This window comes from Fusarium fujikuroi, chromosome FFUJ_chr03, assembly GCF_900079805.1.
Source record: "Fusarium fujikuroi IMI 58289 draft genome, chromosome FFUJ_chr03".
Classification (NCBI taxonomy): domain Eukaryota; kingdom Fungi; phylum Ascomycota; class Sordariomycetes; order Hypocreales; family Nectriaceae; genus Fusarium; species Fusarium fujikuroi.
This window is the reverse complement of record NC_036624.1, coordinates 1765116-1785966: the sequence shown is the minus strand read 5'-3', so window position 1 is coordinate 1785966 and position 20851 is coordinate 1765116. Positions and strand designations below refer to the sequence as shown.

Genomic DNA, 20851 nt, shown 5'->3' with positions numbered 1-20851 from the left:
TGACTAGAGGCTAATGACGCTGAGGAACGACGAGAACTGGTCAATTCGAAACCTCTCATTAATGCAGAGCGGCTGGTTCTGCAACGATTCGAGACGCCGTTGCATGTCTGGGGCTAAAGGACGGGTCAGGCGAAACAAGGGCGTATCTTCTTCTCTGATTTTGTTTGTTGATGTTGTTTATTTTCTCCTGCGGGTATGAATCTGCGGATTGTACCAGCTCCGTCATAGGGCGGTGTTTTATTTTGTCAAGTGGCACATCGAAAAAGTTGCCGCTGAGCTCGAGTTCCCTTATGTATCGATGAAGTAGTTAAAAACAATCGGAGTGTGATGAAGAAATTCCCTCGGGCTCTTGAGTGACTGGCTTGACTGATCGCTGTTGTGAAGGAGGTAGAGCTGGAAAATGAATAGTCATCATCCTACCCCTGGTTGGTCCTTGCAACGAAACGCTTGTGCTGTGAACCAACTACATTGCAAACTCGGGGCCTTGGGCTCTTTATACTCAGAAGCAATCAATAACTGAGGTCACACGAACGTCGCACCATCGAATGGCCCTCCGAGGCCCGGACCATCTAATGCCATGCCCCTTTCATGCTTGCGCTGTGCCAAGTTAATGTCCCAATAGCCTGGTCGTAATTGAGCCTCTAAGCAGGGCTATCGTGGGGGATGGCTTTGTTAATAGATCTGTTCTGCGAGTGCAGAAGGTAATCTGATTGGTTCACCTGAAGAGCTGAAGTTCAGGTTGACTAGTGTGCAGAGGGAATGTTAGGCTAAGTGTCACAGAGTATCACTGGTTGATGCTCGCCTTTTGTTAATCCTTAATTTATGTTGCAGAGATAATTGCGTTTTAATCAACGGACCTAGGCAGAATTTCATCTGTTGCTGTGAACACTAAACTTTGACAACTTCTGAATACTTTGATTAGAGACAAGCTCTCGGGATCAGTACATACAGTACTATCTACTAGCGTATTGAAGTACTAACCTCCTTGGGTAAGGTACCTACCTATCTAGACACCGCATTCAATACAATTTTGGCACCTCAAAAGTTAAAGTAGATGTGGCTGGTGCGAGGCGATAAGATAACAAAGCTGCCATTCCGGAATTTTGGTATAGTTATGGGGATTTTGCTGCTTACAACACCTTGACTTTTGATGGAAGTGGCCCAGCCTCAAAAGATCCCCGCTAATCTGCTTCCCTGACTTATCTTGCTGCACCTCTATAATATTGTGGTCTTTGTTTCTATTTTCATATTGAGGCAGACCTGCCCAGAATCTCACTTTATGTCCCCTGCGGCTGTCCACCATTGACAAAGAGAGAGCAGCATGTTTGAAGTGCCTGAAGCAAAGAGGTAAGTGATGGCCTGCTTACCGTGATCCGTTTTCTATGTATTAACTCACTTTTCAGGGTTCGAAGAGAAGATCTGGATAAATCAGATGATGGCGCAGAGAATTGGAGTGACGATGGTGTCTGTGATGTTGAGTTGCGCGCAAAACTGAATGCACAGATCGCAAGATCATTGGGGCTGGAAATCTTGGCAGAACCGACCCCTGAAGTCGCGATGAAGGACTGTTCTCTCGCAGGAAGCAAAGAATCTCGTGATAACGATACTGGAGGATCAGAGACTATTTCTGCCGCCAAGGATGATGAGGGAGAGGAATTTGTTTTTCGACTTTTCAGCAAAGCCCCACCAAGTCAAAAAGTCGTACTGGAGGAAGATCCTGGACCAACAGGCGATGGAACTTTTGTGATCGGTCGGCCACTCACTTACTATGTGGTTCAAAACATCTCTGCAGAACGAAAGCATGAGTATACTCTAGCAGCAGTGAGTGGGGACCAAGTGTTGGCGAGATCACACGGCAGGGCTTGGGGTCTCGAGGTTCCTTGGAGGGTTACGAAACTCGCTGTCACTCGAAACGCTAGGGCGAATAAAAAACCACAGGATGAAGTGGCTCAAACAAAACGGCGACCAGGAAAGAAACAACGGATATCCCTAAGAAAGCGAGCAAAGGAAATGGAAGAGAGGAAAACAGCCGAAGTCAAGAAATTGGCCGAGAAAGAGGAGCATGTAAAAGACAAGAAGAAGAGAATGAATCGTCTGAAGAAGCTACGAAAAAGGGCAAAAGCAAAAGGACAGAAACAAGCATTGAAAGAGGGAGATGGTAATAATGGCTCTGATGTAGGTTCGTCGGGTTCTGAGTGAACGAATTCTATAGAGTAGAGAAGCTTATAGATAAAGAGGAGTATTACTTGATAAACTATTTAAGTTTTAAATTATAAATATTTATTATTTCATATAATATTTATATGTTATTTTCCTCTTGGGTTAAAACGCTTATAAGATATAGTTACAGAATAAAATCAAAATCTGATAATGTAGTTAATAAAATTTAGCTTTTCTTAAATCGCTTTTCTTATATGTACTAATGTAGGTAGTTGCTCTCGTAGTAAGTACTTTAGTACCTAGGCAGTTATTGACCACAGCAATAAGTTGAGGAGGATGCGGGGACCCTTACCTACTAACTACCTAAGGTATAGTAGTTGCGCCTGGCAGGACCTGCATTGGTACCTCAGAGCATCCGCCAATTATATTCGGCGGGCGTTACCAATTCCCAAGGCTGAGGTGTCGGGCTTCCTCCTCCTCCATCAACTCAACCAGGCCACGTCTACAACTATTATCGCTCATACATTTCGGTCTCTCTAAAGCACCGGCTGAGACAAAAGCCACACGCTTGTTTCCCTGTAATCAGCACTTAATCAAGCAGTAATTCCACTATGGCTTAAGCACCGAAACGAAAAAAAAACATCGACTTTGGCGGGGCATTTGTTTAGATCAACCTCCCAACACCATGAGCAACGCCTGGCCCCCGAGGGCCTCTCAAGACGATGCGCAACCTATTACTCCGATAGATGATGTAACCGACACAGGTGAAATCGCTGACCTCGCCGGCGAGGCCGAACAACCCGATCTTCCACCGGTTCCTGCGCCGCCCACAGCAGCACGGCCTCCCCTCGAGCGAAACTCTCTACAAGGCGCTCCTCCAGCCGCGCCTATGGCATCTCTCCCTTCAAATGATCAGCCTTCGGGGACCGACTCGCTCTCTCTCCAGCAATTGCGCCATATAGTAGCGGAGTTCAATCGCGCAGATCCTGTCGCCTATGATTTTGAGTACACCGACATGGGTCCGCATGCCGAAGAGATAGACGAGTGGTTCAACTATCAGGTACCACAGTGGGTTAGGCTCAGTGCTGCGCAGAGAGCTTTTAAGTGGCACTGGCAGCATGAGTCGAGATCTCAGGACTCATGGGATGATGCAGATAACGATACGCGGGCACGGTTTGTCCAAACCGCTATAGCAGGCGTGCAATCCAACGATGCAGCATTACGGTCAGCTTCTATTGGGAAGCTGGTGTACCTGGTTTTGGGCCGTTGGAATGATACTGCCATGCCGAATGCGACAGCAGGAGATAGTCGGTCCGTTGCGAGTATTCCACAGCTGCAGGCTATCAAGGCTGGAGTCGAGTGTCTTAGCTCTTTGGAAGGGCTGCCAGTGATATGGGAAGCCCTGCGGAGTAATTTCGAAGTACAGTGGTGAGCATAGCCTGACGTACCTTTTGCAGCATGAAACTGAATATAGATCCCAGGTCAGGGGATCCTCTAGGGCAGCATAACAGCGCCCAAGAAGCTCAGGATGAGTTGATGAATCTCATGACCATCATGTACGTTGTAGTACAGGACACTCTCAACGACCCGGAAGACATGTCCTCTACATACGGAAAGTTGTGTAAGCTTTTTCTTCGTCTTCTATCTGGCCTTGGCTGATACGAATAGTGGAACTCAATCCCTCGATGGTCGATTACATGTTTACAGCAACTTCGAAATTACGATGGGATGAGCAAAATGCCATGCCCCAAACTCAGGTATGTTGAGCAGTCGTGTTTCACGCCGTGATGCTCATTCTTCAACAGATACTTCTACTGTTTTGGAAATCAATTCTACTTGTTTTTGGTGGAACCAAAGAGCTCGAAGCTATCAAAGACGCTACTAATGAGATGGGAGACAAAGCAGCTGATAAGAAGACCATCACTGCTTCACCCCTAGACTATCACGTTTTCCGGCAAGAGATTACATCAAAATACCCAGCATATGTACCTCCGCGACCAGCCATTCCACTTGAAGCAGATAACACCTCTTTATTACCCCCTCTCTCGAGTCAAGTTTCCAGGAATAACGGTGCTAACGGTATCATTCCCGCGCCACCTCAGGTTCACAGTGGAGGAACCTCGATTCTTGACCAACCAGTACACATTGCAACCCCAGCGCCATCACCACCCCCTTCTCCAGCGGTAAATGGAAAGGGAGGCAAGAAACAGAACTATCAAACAAACCAGAATTTCCCTTTCATGTACCCTCCTTTAGATGCGTCGAGCAACTTTGCTGGCGGGAAAGGCCCTTCTGGTCTCCAACATGCTCTGGTAGGCCGAAAGTGGGAAGGAAGCGATATTCCCGCTTCCATCCTTGAAGCTGGAGAGTTATTCTCAAAACGAGTCAGGATGACACGGGCGACTCGCCAGCTCTGGGAAGAGCGCGAGCGATTTCTTAAGTTCGAGCGCGGCTATAATAGTGACCACAATGATGATGATGACGAGATTGAGGGTCTAGACCTTAATGAGCTTTCGGCAGAAGAGCAAGAGATTCTGAAGGCGGTAAAAGCGCAGACAAAAGCAGAGGAGAAGAGAAAGAACCCCGTCGCTCCTGAACCTGAGATTGACTATGGTCCTCGACCAGAGCTGTTATCTGAACGAGACAAGCAACGCCTTGCTGCTGTTGAAAAGTTCTATGTGGGTGGTGAACACGAACCATGAAAATGGGGAAGATGCTAACGACGTTTAGCGTGATGCTCTGCCTCACCTCCAATCGCTTGTGATAGTCCTACTGCGGCCGATTCTTCTTAACGTGACAGCAATCGTCGCACAGCAACCTCAACAAGCACCTCCAGGAATGGGTAGAGGCAACAATCCTGGCATGAACGGCGGTCCTTCGGCGAATAGACAGCAGCAGGAGTTGCCCGGACAGAGCCTCCCCAAACCACCGACACCTGAATTATCTCTAGAAGAAGTTGACGCCGCCAGGACTCGGGAAATCACATCCAAAGCCATGACTGGGATTCTCATACTCCTGCTGAAATGGCTGAGAGTTTCTCGTATGTTGACAGAGTCTGCTTGATTGGCTTCTTTGCTGATATTAAATAGATGTCCTCAAATTCGAGTATATGACGCAACTTCTATTGGACTCTAACTACGTCCCTCTCGTCCTCAAGCTCTTCGCTCATCAAGATGTTCAGCAGGTGGTCGATAGCAAAATGGACCGCGCTGAAAATAGGTATGGGGTAATGCTTAGGAGTTTAGAGCCAGTCTGCTAATATCCCTAGTTTCTTCCATTTCTGTAACCTGTTGTCGCAATCTAGAGATAAGGCAGCTGCAGACTCGGTGCAGGAAGAAGATGAAGGGGATGACGAAGAAATAGAAGAGAGCGAAGATGAGGCTGCCCCTCCGCCGATCAGGAGAAGACGATCGCCAACTGCGCAAAACGACGATGACACAGATCCCAACAGCGATGACCACGCTTCTTCAACGAGACCCGAAGTAGACGAGCTTGGCTATCCCCTCAATCAACAACCGACAGAGCCTATCACAGACTTCTCGCGCCGCAACTTCTTCTCCCTCATTAATTACTTGAGAGTGATGCAAAAGATTTGCAAAAACAAAGCACACCGAAACTTGCTGCTTGTCCAATACAAGTCGTCAACAATCCTTAGGAAGTCTCTCAAAGTACCTCAACCAGAATTACGCCTGTATACGCTTAAATTGTTCAAGAACCAAGTTCCCTACTGCGGCCGTAAGTGGCGCCAGAGCAACATGCGGGTGATCACAGCGATATATCTGCACTGTCGACCGGAGCTGAAGGACGAATGGCTTGCGGGAAGTGACGTGGATGCCGAAGTGGACGCAGCGCTTCCCCTGGAACAAGCATTGCGCAGCCTAACACACTGGCTTAACCTTCGCCGGTACCCAGACAAAATCGCACCAGATATCAGAGCTGCTATGCGAGACGAGCAGGACTTTTTCTCCAGGGAACTTGAGAAGCTGGAGTTGAATTGGACGGAAGGGGGAGGCGACGATGGCATGAGCGAACTAGAGCCGGGTGAGGTCTGGTAGGCCTGTTACACAAAGGGGTTCTTGCTTGGGTGCTTTTGGTCGGTATGACGAGTGACAAACAGCAAGTTGTCTGTTCACTCTCCGTCAAGACTCGTTTGTGGGTTTCCCGCTACATCAGCGTTTTGGTCTGGGATGTAACAGTTCAACCTCTCTGATACCTATTGAAGCTTGGCTCTGCGATGATATAGAGATGGAAGAGATTAAAGCGAAGACACCAGCCTGTCAGATGAGTGTAAAGTATTTCAAGCGGCAAAAGACCCTGGAGACAACATAAACTAAGAGATTTTAGTTCAAGGAAAACAGAAAATGTGAACAGCCCAGCCTTGAATTGGATATTGATCCGTGGAGAAACGGCACATCGCTATTATCCCGGCTTTGAAGAGATCAAAATGCATATGATTAATCATTAAGCGGGCGAGTCAAGCCCTATTATCTAACATAACGTGAATATTCATGGGCGACCTGTTAATTTTGCCGGTAGCAACATTCCGGGTATCATTCTGCGCAGTTTTCCAATTGGGATTTCCAGTTTCTTTCGTTATATCTTAAGTGCGATCATAAACGCCGTCTTCATAGCGATAGTTTGGATTCTCGCTCTGACGAGCAGGCGGTTGAGTGACACCATACTCAGGCTCCGGGTAGTGAATCTGACCATAACCGTCCTGGCGCCCATGGTTGGGGTCTTGGTAACTGAAGCCGGTGTTATCGTACTTGTTGTAGGTATTGTCAGGGTAGTTGTTGACGGCGGTGCGATCTGTGGTGTGACTCTGGCGATATGTATCGAGCTGATCAGGATGAGTATGCTCCGGCAAGCCATGACCTTCTTCAGCGGCAGCAGTCTTGCGACGACGGAAAAGACGGCCCAGGAATCCACCCTTGGCACCATAGCCAGAGGTGTAGTCGTTGGCAGGACTGGGGCCGAAGCGCTTCTCCTTGCGGTGGTGGCGAGCAAGGGCAACCTCCATCACAATGGAGAATATGAAGAAGATGCTGTTGAAATGTCAGTTGGACTGCAGTATGCATGTGTCTAGATTTGTGACTTACATGGCGATGATAGAAACAGCTAGACAAGCGGACTGGAGCTTGCAAGCCGTGCGGTAACTCGGCAAAGCAGTGAATCCATCACTTCCCTCAGCAGTGTTTCCAGCTTTTCCTTTACCAAAGGGAGTGTCGAGATAGCCAGTGCAGCTGCTGGCGCCACCCTTGTTGGCAACAGCAACATAGATAAATGCACCGATGAAAGCAACATCCAAGATGATGGCGAGGAGAGAAGAAAGCGTACGGCCAGCGAGACAGCAGACAAGTACCAGAGCTGCAGCAGTGTAAAGAACGGCCACACCAGAGATACCCTCCACAGCGCGGATGGTATCACTGATGTGAAGGTTGTGGTTATGGAGCGTGGCTAAGAAGTAGGAGTAAATGGCAAGGATAAGGGCTGCACAGGCAAATTGAATGCCACGAATGAACCATTGAAGGAACTTGAGAGCGGTCCCTGACTTAGCACCCATAGTCACTTAGGTTTATACGAATATTGTCAAGAAAATAACGAAGATGTGAGGATTAAGGTTCGTGGAGGGGATAGGTAAACTGGGTGAGGAATTCGGGGTTTAAGTGGTTTCTTGCGTATGGGGACTAAGCTTGCGCAAGACATCCATTATTACGTAGCTGGGATCCCTCCCAGGGCCATTGCAAAGCATCTGATTGTGTGGAAGTGGCCGAGTTTCTGTTGATCGCATTAAGAGTGGCGATGCTAAAGCGGCCGAATCTGGTGATGACGACGTTTGGTGTGTGGCTTATACGCCTGTGATTGGATGGAACAGGTGCACAGCCTTGGTTTCGTTAGTGGGGACGCTGGCGTGTTGTGGCTTGGATGAGTTGGAATTGGGGAGAGCTTCTTGATCATCTACCTACCTCATTGTCCAATAGAACCATCCTTAAACAGGAGGAAGAACACTATTAGAGCTTCCAAGCAAACAGATATCTACCTCAATTATTACACGAACATAGAAAACTGAATGCTTTTCATACCGCTATAGCCTTCACCCATATTCGGTGGGGCAGACTACCCATTGTCGATCATCAGTCTCAGGTTTCTGATGATGTCAACCTTGAAAAAAACTTGAACGCCAATGACGACTGAGACCGGGAGATCAACTCAACTGGAAGTTTTACCTACTAAACCAGACCTGAACAAGAAGAGATGGACCGGGGGGGTTCAAGAACTGCCGAAAGGTTTGATTAAGAACTGCTCAAGTTCCGAACTTCGTGACAAGGGTAGGCCATCTAGCTAAAGGTTCTAGGGGGCCTCGATCCTAAGTGAAAAAAAAGACCTAGGTAGCTTAGTAGAAGTTTATGATATCATTTGTTGAGTTTATTTTGACACCATGTGTCAAGGTCTGATATTTTCTTGCTCCCCAAGCTGAGGTTGTAAATGGATCTGGATGTCCCTGCATTAGCCATATTCTTTCTTCAACGACCTTGGTTTAATTTACAGCTTCGTTGCCATGGGAGCCTGGTATCCCTACTAGGAATCTACTTAGTCAAGTAGGAGAATTTAACAGGCGGAGAGACATCTTACAAGCAAGCCTGCATCATTTCATTCTCCTGACAGTACCATTAAAGAAGCATCACAAATTATCATCTACTATGTGCTTTGTCTGGCAAACCGTATACAGAGCATAAAGGCATAACATGCGTGGCCATCCCGAATGAACTACTGTTAGCGCCATAATAATAGATTACTTCTCTCATCTCTCAATTCGGATTTGTTATTTCAGGCGGGGAGTTTCCTTTATACCAACTACCTGCCTATCCAATTCTTAGTGAAGCTCTGTCGTCCGCTACGTGCCCCCACCATCCGTAGGTGTGTGCAGCATGCTACTACCCCACCACGCGTCTACTAAACACGTTCAGTAGTATTGGATGTTATCTTTCATCGAACAATTGAGTGTTATTGACCCAGCAAAAGGAAATCGAGATGGCAGACGCAACTAGTGACGAAGATCGAGAGGTAGGGATACTTGCTTCTTTCCTGGCAATATTCTACCGATAGCTAATAAATTGAGTGTAGCGCCTCAAGGCTGCCTTGTGGTACGCAGTTGGTCAAATAGTTGATGAAGAGTCTCTACGCCGTAACCGAAATGCCACACCACAGTTCATCGGCGCACTCACAGAGCTAGTCTGGACACAAATCGGTAAGCAACAATCACCTCTCTCAGTTTTGTATCGGGATATACCGGGTGCTGAATAGAAGCAGAGAACGTTGCCACAGATCTGGAGAGTTTCAGCAACCACGCTGGACGGTCCACAGTGACAACAGACGATGTGTTGCTTCTCGCCAGAAAGAATCCCGATTTGCACCAGATCATGAAAGAGTTTGTTGACCAGGCCAAGGCAGAAAAGGGAACTGCAAAGGGAAGAGGGGGTGCGAGCAAACGCTAGGCTTGTGGGATGGTATCTGGGAGTTTGGCGCAACAAAAGGGACTTGACTGGTGACGGGAGTCAGAGATTACGGTTAGCGATACGCAGCTTGCAAGGAAGTTCTGATAATCAACCGTCTATTTATCCATCCACTCCCGTCTCTATGTGTATATGTGTATATGTGTATGTTCTATGGGCCCACTCAGATCTTGATCGAGGATTCCCCTTTATACTTATCCCGATACTCATTGAGCATGCCCAGAGTAACATTCGAGCCACCACAAAGCACGATCACCACGTTCTTCTCACCCCATTCCTCGTCGGACATGCCCTGTCCAAGCACTCTTCTCAAATCCCCACGATAAGCGGGGGCCAGGGCAGCACCGCAAGCGACTTCAACCAAATGCCGCCCATCGTCAGCGAAGCGCACGGCACTAATGGCAGCATCCGCATCAGATACAACGAGGCTCTTCATGGTGCCCGAAGAATGCTGGCTCCATTTCCAAGTCTGCTCTGACACTCTGGTGGCGCCCAGAGACGTTGCGATCGAGGTCATCTCAGGGAGTGTTACGTGTTCTTTGGCAAGGACGCTTGCATTGAGGCTGTCTGCTCCCTTCGTTTCGACGGCCACAACAGCTGGTTTCTTGTCTTGCCAGGGACGGCCCTCAACACCTTGCATCAGGCCATTGATCAAACCGCCGCCTCCGACACTACAGACAATCCCTTCGACGGGCTCTTCAAGTTGATCTCGGATCTCATCGACCATGGTTGCTGCACCATCCCAAACCCGAGGATCGTCGAAAGGTGGGACATATATGCCCGTGGGATCGTTTGCCAATAGCTCCTCACGCATGTACTTATCACACTCGGCCCAATTCCTGCCTTTTTGGTGTACTTCCACCCCAAGGTCGAGAAGCTTGCCCTTCATGAGCTCAGTAATGATGGTAGGAATCACGATAGTCGCCTTTTGACCCAGAGAGAGGGCAGAAGTTGCACATGCCAGACCAGCGTTGCCGCCAGATGAGCAGTAGAAGTGGACCGGGCCAGTGGCAGCACCAGCCGCTTGGGTCATAAGGTTGCCAATGCCGCGGGACTTGAAAGAGCCTGAGGGTTGAAGATTCTCAAGCTTGAGGTACACATTGCTCAGATGATGTTAGTTGGTTTGAACTATGTCGTGACGGTGAAGCTCACCAGCCTGCCACGCGGGACAGTTGAGGATTCAAGAGGCACGGTGTCCGGATCCATGGTAGCTTTGCATCAGAGCCGAGGGAGCCCATGATGGCAATTGAATTTAATCGCCTTTGTTGACAGTTTGAGGTGCTATACTGTTGCCACTTTGACTCCAATGATCGATTAAGGTTCGAATGGAAGTCAAGGCGACTCGGAGGAACAGCGTGTTATGATCAGAATTTCTTGAAGATGAAGAGATAAAGAGTCGATAGAAAAAGGCTACATTGATCTTTATAGATGCCTAGTTGCCAAGCGAGAACCACGAAGACTCCGTAGAACGCTGTCGAGAGTGTTATTGAATTTCTGTTTTTTAGCGCACTGCGGAGTTTGGCTTGGAACCCCAAATATTTCCCTGGCTGTATCCACTTGCCAAACGAAAGGCGCAAATACAGTGATAATTGCATCTCAAGCCTTCGAAAGGGTTCTAGCCTTTTGACTGTCCGAGTCAGATGAAGGAGGGAGTCCTTGGGGAGCAAGAAAACATCAGACGTTAATAGAGGATATCAAAAATAAACTTAGCAAAAGGTATCCTAAATTTAGTAAAGATATCCTAAACTTATACCAAATTACCTAAGGCTTTTCATACTTTAGGATCAAGGCCCTGGGTTTTCTTTCCTCCCCTAGAGAGTTTACTTCCCCTTTGACCTGTATAATATGGCTCTAGAATATCTACAAGGGGGAACTCGGGTTACAGCCTTGAACCCTGCATTTGCTGTAAGAGTGCGCTGACAACTTCGGACTGAAGCAATCGTTTGAAGACGTCCAGTGTCTGCTTGTCTTGATAATTAACTGGCGAGATCACTTTACAAACTTTTCCATCAATCGGTTTCGATATCTTACTTTTGGATAGATAACTTCCAAATACATCCTCTTGCGACTTTCATTGCAACTATATCTAGCCAGGTGTAGCCATTCGTTCTTTTTCCTATGGTTGGAGCAAGTGACTGGTAAGTGATCATCGATACACTTTTCTCTTCTCACAATTCGGTTCAAGAACATCATGAATATAACACCCAAAACAGACTCTTCAAGCGTTCATGGGGCCCTGGTTTATGGGCGTGAGCTAGAGGTTAACGCCTTGGTCTCCCAAAACTTGCTAAACCTCTCTATTGGTGATTGTGTCGTCCACGGCCTTGATATGCTCCATAATGGCCTCGGTGTTGTCTCTTGGACTTCTGCAACTCCTTTGATGGTTTTGTCAGTTCTCCCCTGGCATGGTAAATCACTTGATCCTGTCATCACCCGCTGATGCGGTGTCATGTCTTTGAGATGCCTCACTCGCAATATGTTATTCATCCCTTTAAACTGTCGTGCTTATCTTACATGTAACCTTCTGTCAAGATTCGCCTCTTGTGTTCTTAACGTTTGGTAGTGGTAAGGCTGGCACCCAGTCGTGACTATATTGCGGCCGGTCGCTTCTCGGTATCAGTTGCTTTAATCCCATCGCCGCTATCTTTTCTGCCAAAAGGTTGCAAACGCCTGGGCAGAAGTCGACTTCATGCCTCAAACTAGGGATGTAGCAATGCTAACACCGGTCTGCACTCTTCCTACATCGTCAACATAAAAAGGGGCTGATCGGCTGAATTGGAACAACAGAAAAACATAGAAACCAGAGATGGCTGAAACTATATGATGGATTGCTTGACTTATTGAATGCAGTGCCTCTTGGTCCAGTGTTCGTGGAAATGTAGCAGTGAATCACCAGCCCCTTATCTCAATATAAAAGCGTCCTCTTCCTTTCCTCCACATTCATCTCTTCACATCTTCCCCACAACGCCACTACCTCTCTGCCCAACACTACTCATTTCATTCTCTCCTCACCCTCACTCAAAGCTATCCAACTCCTTCAATCTTCTGCACCTACATTGCACACCATGGCGCCCACGAGCAATGTCAAGCAGATAACGATGACCAGGGCTCAAGTTGGCCAGGTCATTCGATCTAAGACCTGCTCATCCTCGCCAAGCAGTTCATCTTCTTCAAGTAGCCCGTCTGCACCAGGTAGCCCATCTTCCTCGAGCGACTCGGCCGTTTCAACCGGAAACAAGAGAAGCTCGATGGCCGCCAACAACGAACCCCCCAAGAAGCGTCATAAGGCTCAGCCCGACAGAGACTCACAGATAGTTAAAGCGTCCAACAACAACAAGGTGATCATCGAAGCACCGCTCTTGACAGATTTCACCAAGAAGTATGGAATTCCCATAAATCAATTCGTCTGGGGACCACGTGAGGCAACTCCTGAAGAAGACTCGTTTGACGAAGATGAGACGGCACCTCCTCCTGCTATCCCCAACGCCTACCAACGGGATCCAAGTTCGCGTCGAGGTAGAGCTCTGGTGCTGCTGCCGAGGAATATCAATCCCATTCCGGCCCGTTATCGAAACCGTGCTCAACGAGGTCGCCGCGGGGTTATCCGCAGTTCCCCAGCTCCAGCTCCAGCTCCAGGGCCTCGACCTAGACTCCCTATCAGGATCAAGGACAAAAACCGCAGACGTCTCGGCTTCATGGGCCTTCCCGCCGAGGTTCGTGAACAGATCTATCGAGGTCTTCTTTTGTCGGACAAACCTATTCTTGTTTACGATAGCTGGAGGCGCGTGTACCAGCGAAAGAACCCTGGCCTTGACATCAGCATCCTCATGGTGTGCAAGAAAGTCTTTGTCGAAGCGAGAGGCGTCATGTACGGCGAAAATATCTTTCTCTACCTTCTTCGGGATGCGCCTACTCAATATCACGGGATGGCCAACATCCAGGACCTAGTCAATGACGACATATATGTCCCTGAGCCTGGCATGAGAGACCAGGAAAACATCGCCGACAGAGACGCCAATCCTTTGCTACTGCCAGTCCACGAGCCTGGGACTATCGACACTGCCAAATACGCTCAATACTTTCGCTTCATCACGGTCAAGGCCGACCCCAGTCGCTCCACTGCCATTACGAAGGAATTCATGGTCGATGCTATCAAGATGTTTGCCAAGACCCCTTATAATGCCAACATCCACACGCTCAAGATCGTCATCAGCCCCAGGCTCGAACAAGGCAAATTTACCTTTGTCGATTTTTTCGAGCCAACCTCGGAGCTGATGATCGCATTGAGGGCACTACCTTGTGAGAGAATACATGTTCAGATCTTGAACGAGCATCTCAGCAATGGTGCTTGGCCCTCCTCGACTGATCTCATTCTTCGTACCCACCAACTGCGATTTCACAGGCAACTCGTGTTGCAGGCGCTTGAGGACAAAAGAGAGGATGAAAGCGATGACAGAGACGCCAAAGGTCAGAGCAGGGATCTTTTCAGAACGGATGCTAAGATGAGGAACTTCCGCTACAACAAGCTCTGTTGGATCCAACAGAGAATGGCCCAGCTCAGTAAATTCATTCTCCAGGTTTGCGAGAAGTCCGCCCAGAACGACGATGGCGAGCAGAGCAACGCTGGCGGTGCTCTATCTGGAGCGAATGACGACGATGAAGACGATTTGCACATCCAGGAACACGATGAGTGGGAGGAGAGTGAGGACGAAGAGGACGAAGACCAGGAGTCGGACTACGAGCCTGAAGACGGATTTCTATGATTGATAGAAGATAGATCCGTGCCTTAGTGGAAGCAACGAGTAAGGGGCAAGTCGAGGCGAATACTCTGATAAGAAATGGACGGATGGATGATCAATCAACTTGCTCACAGATAGCTTAGCGTACTTAATTAACTACGATTCGGGGTATCTCGCCATACCTATTCTATTCACCATCTCCATCTTTTGATCACATTACCTATGTTGAAGATATCTTGACCCTCTCCACCTCAAGTGTTTCTGTATCGATCAACACCAGCTCCTTTGTTTCTGCAAAACTCGGTACGGTCACAAGTCTTACGGACTGACCCTCAGGTCCGTGAATAACTTTGGTGGAGAAGTGTGGCTGGTTGCCGACGAAATAGAGGTGTGGGCAAGTCTGCATCACAAAAGGGTCATCGTCCTGGAACGGGTAGCTCCCTGTCCAATGTTTTAGCCTCGAGACATCAAAATTTGGGTCATCATGTACTCACATAGCGTATCGGGTGCAGTCGGGGCACAGCAACGCCATCGACACATAGCTTCCATCATGCCAAGACGGTCATCGCTGCCGACGTACTTGAAAACATCGTCGACATTTTGGCCACCAGTACCAAGAAACCTCCATCCTTCGAGCTCCGCTTCCCATGGGTTTGTGACAGTGTCAAACCAGCCTGGTTGGGTGGCTGGAGCTGTTGGGTCACGCGCATACGCTCGTGCCGCAGGGAACATTGCTGGATGTACAGGTTGCTGCGGGTAACTAGCGTTCGCTGGATCCTGAGCACCAGGGAGCATAGTGATAGGAATGGATGGTAGAAGTTCAGCAATGAACGCGTCGAAGAGTTGGGAGGGGAGTGGGTTGTAGGCGCTGGCGTCGTAGCCGTACTTCTTCTGGGCTTTCTTTTCTGGAAGTACCTCGTCTGCAGCAGGAGGTTTGCGGTCTGTTGTCGAGATGGAATTTCCTGCTATGACAAGGCGGCTAATATGAGAGGCATCGATCTGGCTTAAAGGGGTCATAGCTTCACCGAGCAGGTACTCGGAAAGGAGTTGAAGCTCAAGGGCGTGAGAAGCATCAGTGCCTGAGAAAGACAAGCCAGACACAATAGCAACCTTGCTTTTGCCTTTCTTGGCTTCAGAAGCATCAGCCATATCCTCATCTTCATCCTTTGTCTTGGCCTTTTCTGAATTGGGCTTCGAAAGATTCCAACGGTCAGGTTGTGGAGGCAGGTCAGGGAACTTGATGTCAATGACCTCTAATTCGCCGTTGGCGTTTTCGGTGCCCATGGCCCCGATAATACATCCAGTGACCAAGTTTACGGTCTTCAACACATCGCCAACCAGCCTGATGCGGCCCGACTCATCCTCCAACATGACCTGGTCGTCTTGGGAGAAATATTTAGGTGTCAGAATAGGAGCGGAGATCCAACGCTACGGACACATTAGCATTCCATTTCATAGTCGATCGGCAACTGATATGGCATACATCCTTGGACACGTCCTCCAGAATATTCGGCTTCAGTGGCATCTCCATGTATACGGTGCCAGTTACCCAGCACAGCTCTCCCTGCCGAACATCAAGCACTCTTTCAACTCTCTGTGCCTCCTCTTCACCAATCGTTGTGCCTGTCCAGGCCTCTGCGGCTACTTTGTCGATAGCTGGTTTTATCTTGGTGAGGCGCAAAAAGTACATATCGCCATACTGCTGTTGGTAAGAGCGTTGCTTGTTGAGTACAAAGGATTGTAGGGGCTTGTAAACGGAGACGCTCCGGGTAGGGACTTGGTGGGAAGTTTCACTGAGGGATTCGAGTCAGTCCAGTGCTTGCTTGGATGGGTAACAAAGCACAGCTTACGACGGCTTTCGCAAGAGGCTCCCCTCGACATCTTCGAGGGTCACCATGTTGAGTGGCCCCGAAATGGGAGTATTTGCAGGTTGACGGTGCAAATGAAGCGGCTGAAGGGTGTACGGGAAGTTTCAGGTAGTGGCAAGTTTTGTCATGTATCGTAGTCGTGCAATTGACTTGACAAAGAGCTAAATTGAAGCTTCCACCTGTAGGATGAAAACGCGTGAAGAAGTTTGGTCCCACGATTAGACGCGAGTTGGCGTAAAGTGGCTAGGCAACGGATAAGGGAACTGATAGGGCCCATTAGTGGGCAAGCATTCCACTAATAAGGGACTCGATGGGTCTCAGGTGTCATGACGTGCTGGATCTCAGGCGGAGGGTTCACTAACTGGAAACGACAACGATAGTGGAGTGCGGCCATAAACGATAGCGGGGTTCAGGTGATGGGCAGGAATCCTCATGTCCAACGGATCCCGCCTGTCACCGGCTGAGGTAACCAATCTTCGTATCGTACCTAATTTGGAGGGGGAACAGAAATCTCTGACTCGCCATTCTCATGACACGTACTATCTGATTATATAAATATCATATTCTCACAAATTTATGTTCCAGGAATACTTTCAATCCTCTTCCCATTGCCCTAACCTCTCAATTTGGCCATCCTTCTGCCTCTCTCGTTCTCTCCCGCAAGACGTCACCACCTCTGGAGCTCATCATGACACCTCCTCCTAAGCCTCCCCGTGTTGAAGTCAACAACCTCTCATACACTTTTCCCGACTACTCGACTGGTGTCAACAACATCACTTTGGATCTTCCTCCGCGGTCTCGTACCCTTCTGATTGGTGCTAATGGAGCCGGTAAAACAACTCTGCTTCGTCTTCTTGCCGGCAAACGTCTTGCGCCCAGTGACACCATCTCTATCTGCGGTGTAGATCCCTTCAAAGAGGGTCTTGAGGGTGTCACTTATCTTGGACTGGAATGGGTCCTTAACCCCATTGTCCGAACTGACATCGGCGTCAATGAGTTGCTTCGCTCTGTTGGTGGAGATGCATACCCTGATCGACGAGACGAGCTGGTCGCCATGCTTGACGTCGACACTAATTGGCGTATGCATGCTGTTTCAGATGGTGAGCGTCGTCGAGTCCAGCTTGCCATGGGTCTCCTGAGACCCTGGACGGTTCTGCTCCTCGATGAAATCACTGTCGATCTCGACGTTCTGAGTCGTGCTGAGTTTCTGGCTTGGCTCAAGCGTGAGACGGAAATTCGGGAATGTACCATCGTCTACGCCACTCATATTCTGGACAACCTCGCTGGTTGGCCGACTCATCTTGCTCATATGCACCTTGGTACTGTCAAGGAGTGGGACGAGGCTGACAAGATGCTCGCTACCATCGATGGTACTGTGGGTGCCTCCGGCAATAGCCGTCTCGGAGAGCTTGTCCTGAGCTGGCTTCGAGAGGACTTGAAGGAGCGGGGGCCACGGAGCAATATGAAACGTGGCCCTGAAGGCAAGACCTATGGGTTTGGAGGCATCCAGATCGGTGGTTATGGCGACGAGTCTAAGCAGCGCGAAGCATGAACTATTTCTTGCGGAGGTTCTTCTTACTTCGGGGCATTCTTAACAATCGCCCCGAATTTCATTTGTTTTCGGGTTGGAGTTTGGAAAGACGGATAGCACTCAACTGCATTTCTCGGCGTAGGGTCGCAATACGGGGAGGATTTGGTGGCATTGGTCACTCATGCATGGCGTTCGACTCGAAGGGAAACAGTCCTCAACCCTGTATTCTGCGGCGTTTGTTCTTTTCAACACTTGATGCATGACGACGGAACGATATGGCACTGGAAGTGCTTAGCACGGTAAATTTCAACCAAGAGTTGGCCAAACTAGACCAGGCTGATCATAATTTAACATATGGTACAAAGGACAAGATATTCATTTTCTCATCACCATTCATTGAAATGACTGCGACGTGGTTGGCCTGGAGCTGCCCTCGCCGTCTATTAATCTCCTCAGAACTGTCATTGTGTTCTTCAAAAGATCTGTAATGCCTCCGAGTTCACTAGCAGTCAGCGCCTCGAGCACCTTGATCCTATAATCCTGCCACGAGATGCGTAGCCCCCCGGAACTTGCCAATTGCCCAAGGCTACTCTGTGTCGGCGGTCCCTCATGCCTGGTGCGCAATGAAGAATCGCTATCGACTTCGGCATCCTCAAGACCTCTAATACATCGTTTGCTTTGCAAGCTCAGGAGTGGCGAGTGTGACAATGAGAAGAGAGATGCTAGAGTATGAGCCTCGTCCACAGAAGTCACATACGATGACAGAACAGGCACGAGGCTCCTCGGAATCATGCATCCAAGTGCGTTGGGGTCACTGTTAGTAAAAGCCCTGCCACGCCAAAAGCAATTGCACATGTCCATAAGGTAGCCATTGAAAAGGCTGACAAAAGTCCTGTTATATGATGTAGAGTCAATGCGGCTACTTTTCTCACGCCCCGGCTTGGTGAGCATGGCCATCTCGAAACCTTTCTTGTAAAAGGCGAGAATGGCACACATGCGTGAGACAATGGCTGCAGAACTGCTGAAGAAGAGAATGTAAATGAGGGATGAAGGGGGTAGTTCGATGCAAATGTAGTGCTTGAGGACCTGATGACTAACGAGTCTGGCGTTTCGCTCATAGAAGTCAAGAATTGCAGAACGTGATGAGACAGAAGGACATGTTTGGCAGAGTGTGAGAGCAAGTGGATTAACGTGTCGGACCAAGGCTGTGATAGTCCCACTGGCATGATCTGGTACTGTGTCACTGGATTCAAGCAGAACTGTCCAGTGGTGAAGAAGGTTCTTGTACAGGGCGAGAAGCGCTAGCAGAGATTCCGGGCTATTGTCAAGAGTGGCAGCTTCTAGGGGCTGAAAGATGTGCTTGTATAGCCCTGGAGAGTGTCAGCGTGACGAGTCAGTCTGGAGCGGCTTGAACTGACCTTGGAAGTCCAGTAATGGGGAGTAAGATAAGATCTCAAATATGGCATCGCGACGTCCAGATCCATCCCAAAGCGGAAGAAAGCGTGCAAAGAAGTCAAGTAGGAGAGGAGGAAGGTTCTGGTCCTGGTCAGATTTACCTTTAGCCAAGTCAACAAGAAACATACCTTGGTAGAAATAACATATTCCCGTAGGATATCCAGCATGTCAAAGAAGGTGCTTTCGTCTGCATCGCCATCACGAACATCTTGCAGCACACCATTGAGCCAGTTGACTAGTCTCTGCTCAGATTCGCCGTCTGGCCTCAGAAGCATGAGCTTCTGCAACAAAGGATCTGCCAGAACAGCCACTAGTTGATTGGGGAGTTCGAGCTTGTCAAGATTCTTGACGAAACTTGCAACATTCTCGATTTCCTCTAATGTAACAGAATTCTAGCAAAGTTAGTGCTTTTTCACGCAGCACAGCACGTTATTGCAGACGAACCTCTGCCACATAAGACGTGTGGACTACAGGGATTGTTCTGTTTCTAGTACTACGCCCTATAGGGCGATGAACACGGAAGCCATCTCGAGGTCGTAATGTGCCTTTTTCTGTTTGGTGAAGATGTGCATCCTGGATTTCGTCGAGCCTTGCTCGCCATTGCAGATCAGGGTGCTGAAAAATGGTCAGTAAGGGCAGTAGTAAAAAGACAAGTAAAAACGAGCCTTGAAGGAGGATGCTTTGCCCCGAACCGCGTCTCCAACAATAACTTCAGGGTAATAGTCTTTGAAAACTCTTAGAAGACCGATCAAGGACGGGTCATGTCCAGTTTGCCGGGAAAGGCTAAGCCTGTGATGTGTGAGCGAATGACCAGGCGTCTTCAACTGCAATACTTACAAGGCTTGTATTCTGAAAGGCTGGACATGTTTGCGTCTGGTAATGAGAGCCAGGAGGTGGCTGAGGTTAGGTCTGGCCAGAGTTAGCGGATTGCTCGCGGCAAAGAAAAGAAAACTTGCCGAGTGGCCGCGGTATCGAGGAGATTGAATAGAACCGAGTAGGTTTGAGAAAGCGTTTGTGGTGACTCCAAAGTGTGGTGTACTGTGATGAGCCACTTGAGAAGAGCAGCCTGGAGAGTCAGAGATGGCTTGAGGGCTCCGTGTCCAAGGCACGAGATGACTTGAAGCACAGATTTTCGAGAGATAGGTGCCACGGGATACAGGTTTCGGATGATAGCAGCTTGACTTGCTTGGTCAAGGTGATTTGGAGTTGTGACGAGAATGATGAGATCATCAAGGGTCTGAGGCAAAAGGCCCCATTCATACGATAGTGAGGTAAGACTAGCAATAGTAGATTTGACGTTGGTCTGGCGTGTTTTGGCGGGTATTTTGGATGCTACGCGGAATGTAAGTCAAGGCCTTTGTACATTGCTCGGGCAGTCTCACTCACATTCAATAACTTCGTCAACGAGAAGACGAATCTCCTGGTGGCCCGCCGAGGCGGGATCTATATCCGTCTCCATATGCTGGCGAATTTCCTGAGTTTGCAGTTCTCAGTAGATGTCAGGCAGAGAGACATACATGCGGTCCTCCGGGACCGAGCGGCAGCCTTTGGTTGAAAGTGAATGAGTGGGACGCCCCGGAAGAC

General features: G+C 48.8%; 9 protein-coding genes; 5 read left to right on the top strand and 4 right to left on the bottom strand.

The window, feature by feature from the left end:
• Positions 1-1321: 1321 nt before the first annotated feature.
• Positions 1322-2199, top strand: FFUJ_02684 (uncharacterized protein; the record flags this gene model as incomplete). XM_023574445.1 has 2 exons in its annotated part: positions 1322-1347; positions 1404-2199. 2 exons carry the CDS (start codon positions 1322-1324, stop codon positions 2197-2199), a joined length of 822 nt encoding a protein of 273 aa, XP_023427796.1.
• Positions 2200-2845: 646 nt separating this feature from the next.
• On the top strand, positions 2846-6215 carry FFUJ_02683 (probable Protein required for hyphal anastomosis (HAM-2); the record flags this gene model as incomplete). XM_023574444.1 has 7 exons in its annotated part: positions 2846-3588; positions 3642-3781; positions 3829-3917; positions 3966-4838; positions 4891-5200; positions 5250-5379; positions 5429-6215. 7 exons carry the CDS (start codon positions 2846-2848, stop codon positions 6213-6215), a joined length of 3072 nt encoding a protein of 1023 aa, XP_023427795.1.
• Positions 6216-6760: 545 nt separating this feature from the next.
• Positions 6761-7723, bottom strand: FFUJ_02682 (uncharacterized protein; the record flags this gene model as incomplete). XM_023574443.1 has 2 exons in its annotated part: positions 6761-7205; positions 7260-7723. The coding sequence occupies 2 exons, from the start codon at positions 7721-7723 to the stop codon at positions 6761-6763; spliced, it is 909 nt and encodes a 302-aa protein (XP_023427794.1).
• A 1469-nt stretch (positions 7724-9192) lies between these two features.
• FFUJ_02681 (related to apoptosis-inducing TAF9-like domain 1 family protein, putative) lies at positions 9193-9656 on the top strand (the record flags this gene model as incomplete). XM_023574442.1 has 3 exons in its annotated part: positions 9193-9225; positions 9286-9409; positions 9472-9656. The coding sequence occupies 3 exons, from the start codon at positions 9193-9195 to the stop codon at positions 9654-9656; spliced, it is 342 nt and encodes a 113-aa protein (XP_023427793.1).
• A 181-nt stretch (positions 9657-9837) lies between these two features.
• Positions 9838-10912, bottom strand: FFUJ_02680 (related to L-serine dehydratase; the record flags this gene model as incomplete). XM_023574441.1 has 2 exons in its annotated part: positions 9838-10777; positions 10827-10912. 2 exons carry the CDS (start codon positions 10910-10912, stop codon positions 9838-9840), a joined length of 1026 nt encoding a protein of 341 aa, XP_023427792.1.
• Positions 10913-12739: 1827 nt separating this feature from the next.
• Positions 12740-14437, top strand: FFUJ_02679 (uncharacterized protein; the record flags this gene model as incomplete). The annotated part of the gene is made up of 1 exon (XM_023574440.1): positions 12740-14437. One exon carries the CDS (start codon positions 12740-12742, stop codon positions 14435-14437), a length of 1698 nt encoding a protein of 565 aa, XP_023427791.1.
• Positions 14438-14633: 196 nt separating this feature from the next.
• FFUJ_14895 (related to dna polymerase delta small subunit) lies at positions 14634-16310 on the bottom strand (the record flags this gene model as incomplete). XM_023574438.1 has 4 exons in its annotated part: positions 14634-14854; positions 14908-15841; positions 15897-16206; positions 16264-16310. The coding sequence occupies 4 exons, from the start codon at positions 16308-16310 to the stop codon at positions 14634-14636; spliced, it is 1512 nt and encodes a 503-aa protein (XP_023428746.1).
• A 659-nt stretch (positions 16311-16969) lies between these two features.
• FFUJ_02678 (related to ATP-binding cassette (ABC) transporter) lies at positions 16970-17833 on the top strand (the record flags this gene model as incomplete). The annotated part of the gene is made up of 1 exon (XM_023574437.1): positions 16970-17833. One exon carries the CDS (start codon positions 16970-16972, stop codon positions 17831-17833), a length of 864 nt encoding a protein of 287 aa, XP_023427790.1.
• A 372-nt stretch (positions 17834-18205) lies between these two features.
• On the bottom strand, positions 18206-20726 carry FFUJ_02677 (uncharacterized protein; the record flags this gene model as incomplete). XM_023574436.1 has 8 exons in its annotated part: positions 18206-19182; positions 19231-19348; positions 19396-19659; positions 19712-19882; positions 19960-20056; positions 20105-20176; positions 20290-20599; positions 20654-20726. 8 exons carry the CDS (start codon positions 20724-20726, stop codon positions 18206-18208), a joined length of 2082 nt encoding a protein of 693 aa, XP_023427789.1.
• Between the last annotated feature and the right edge of the window lie 125 nt (positions 20727-20851).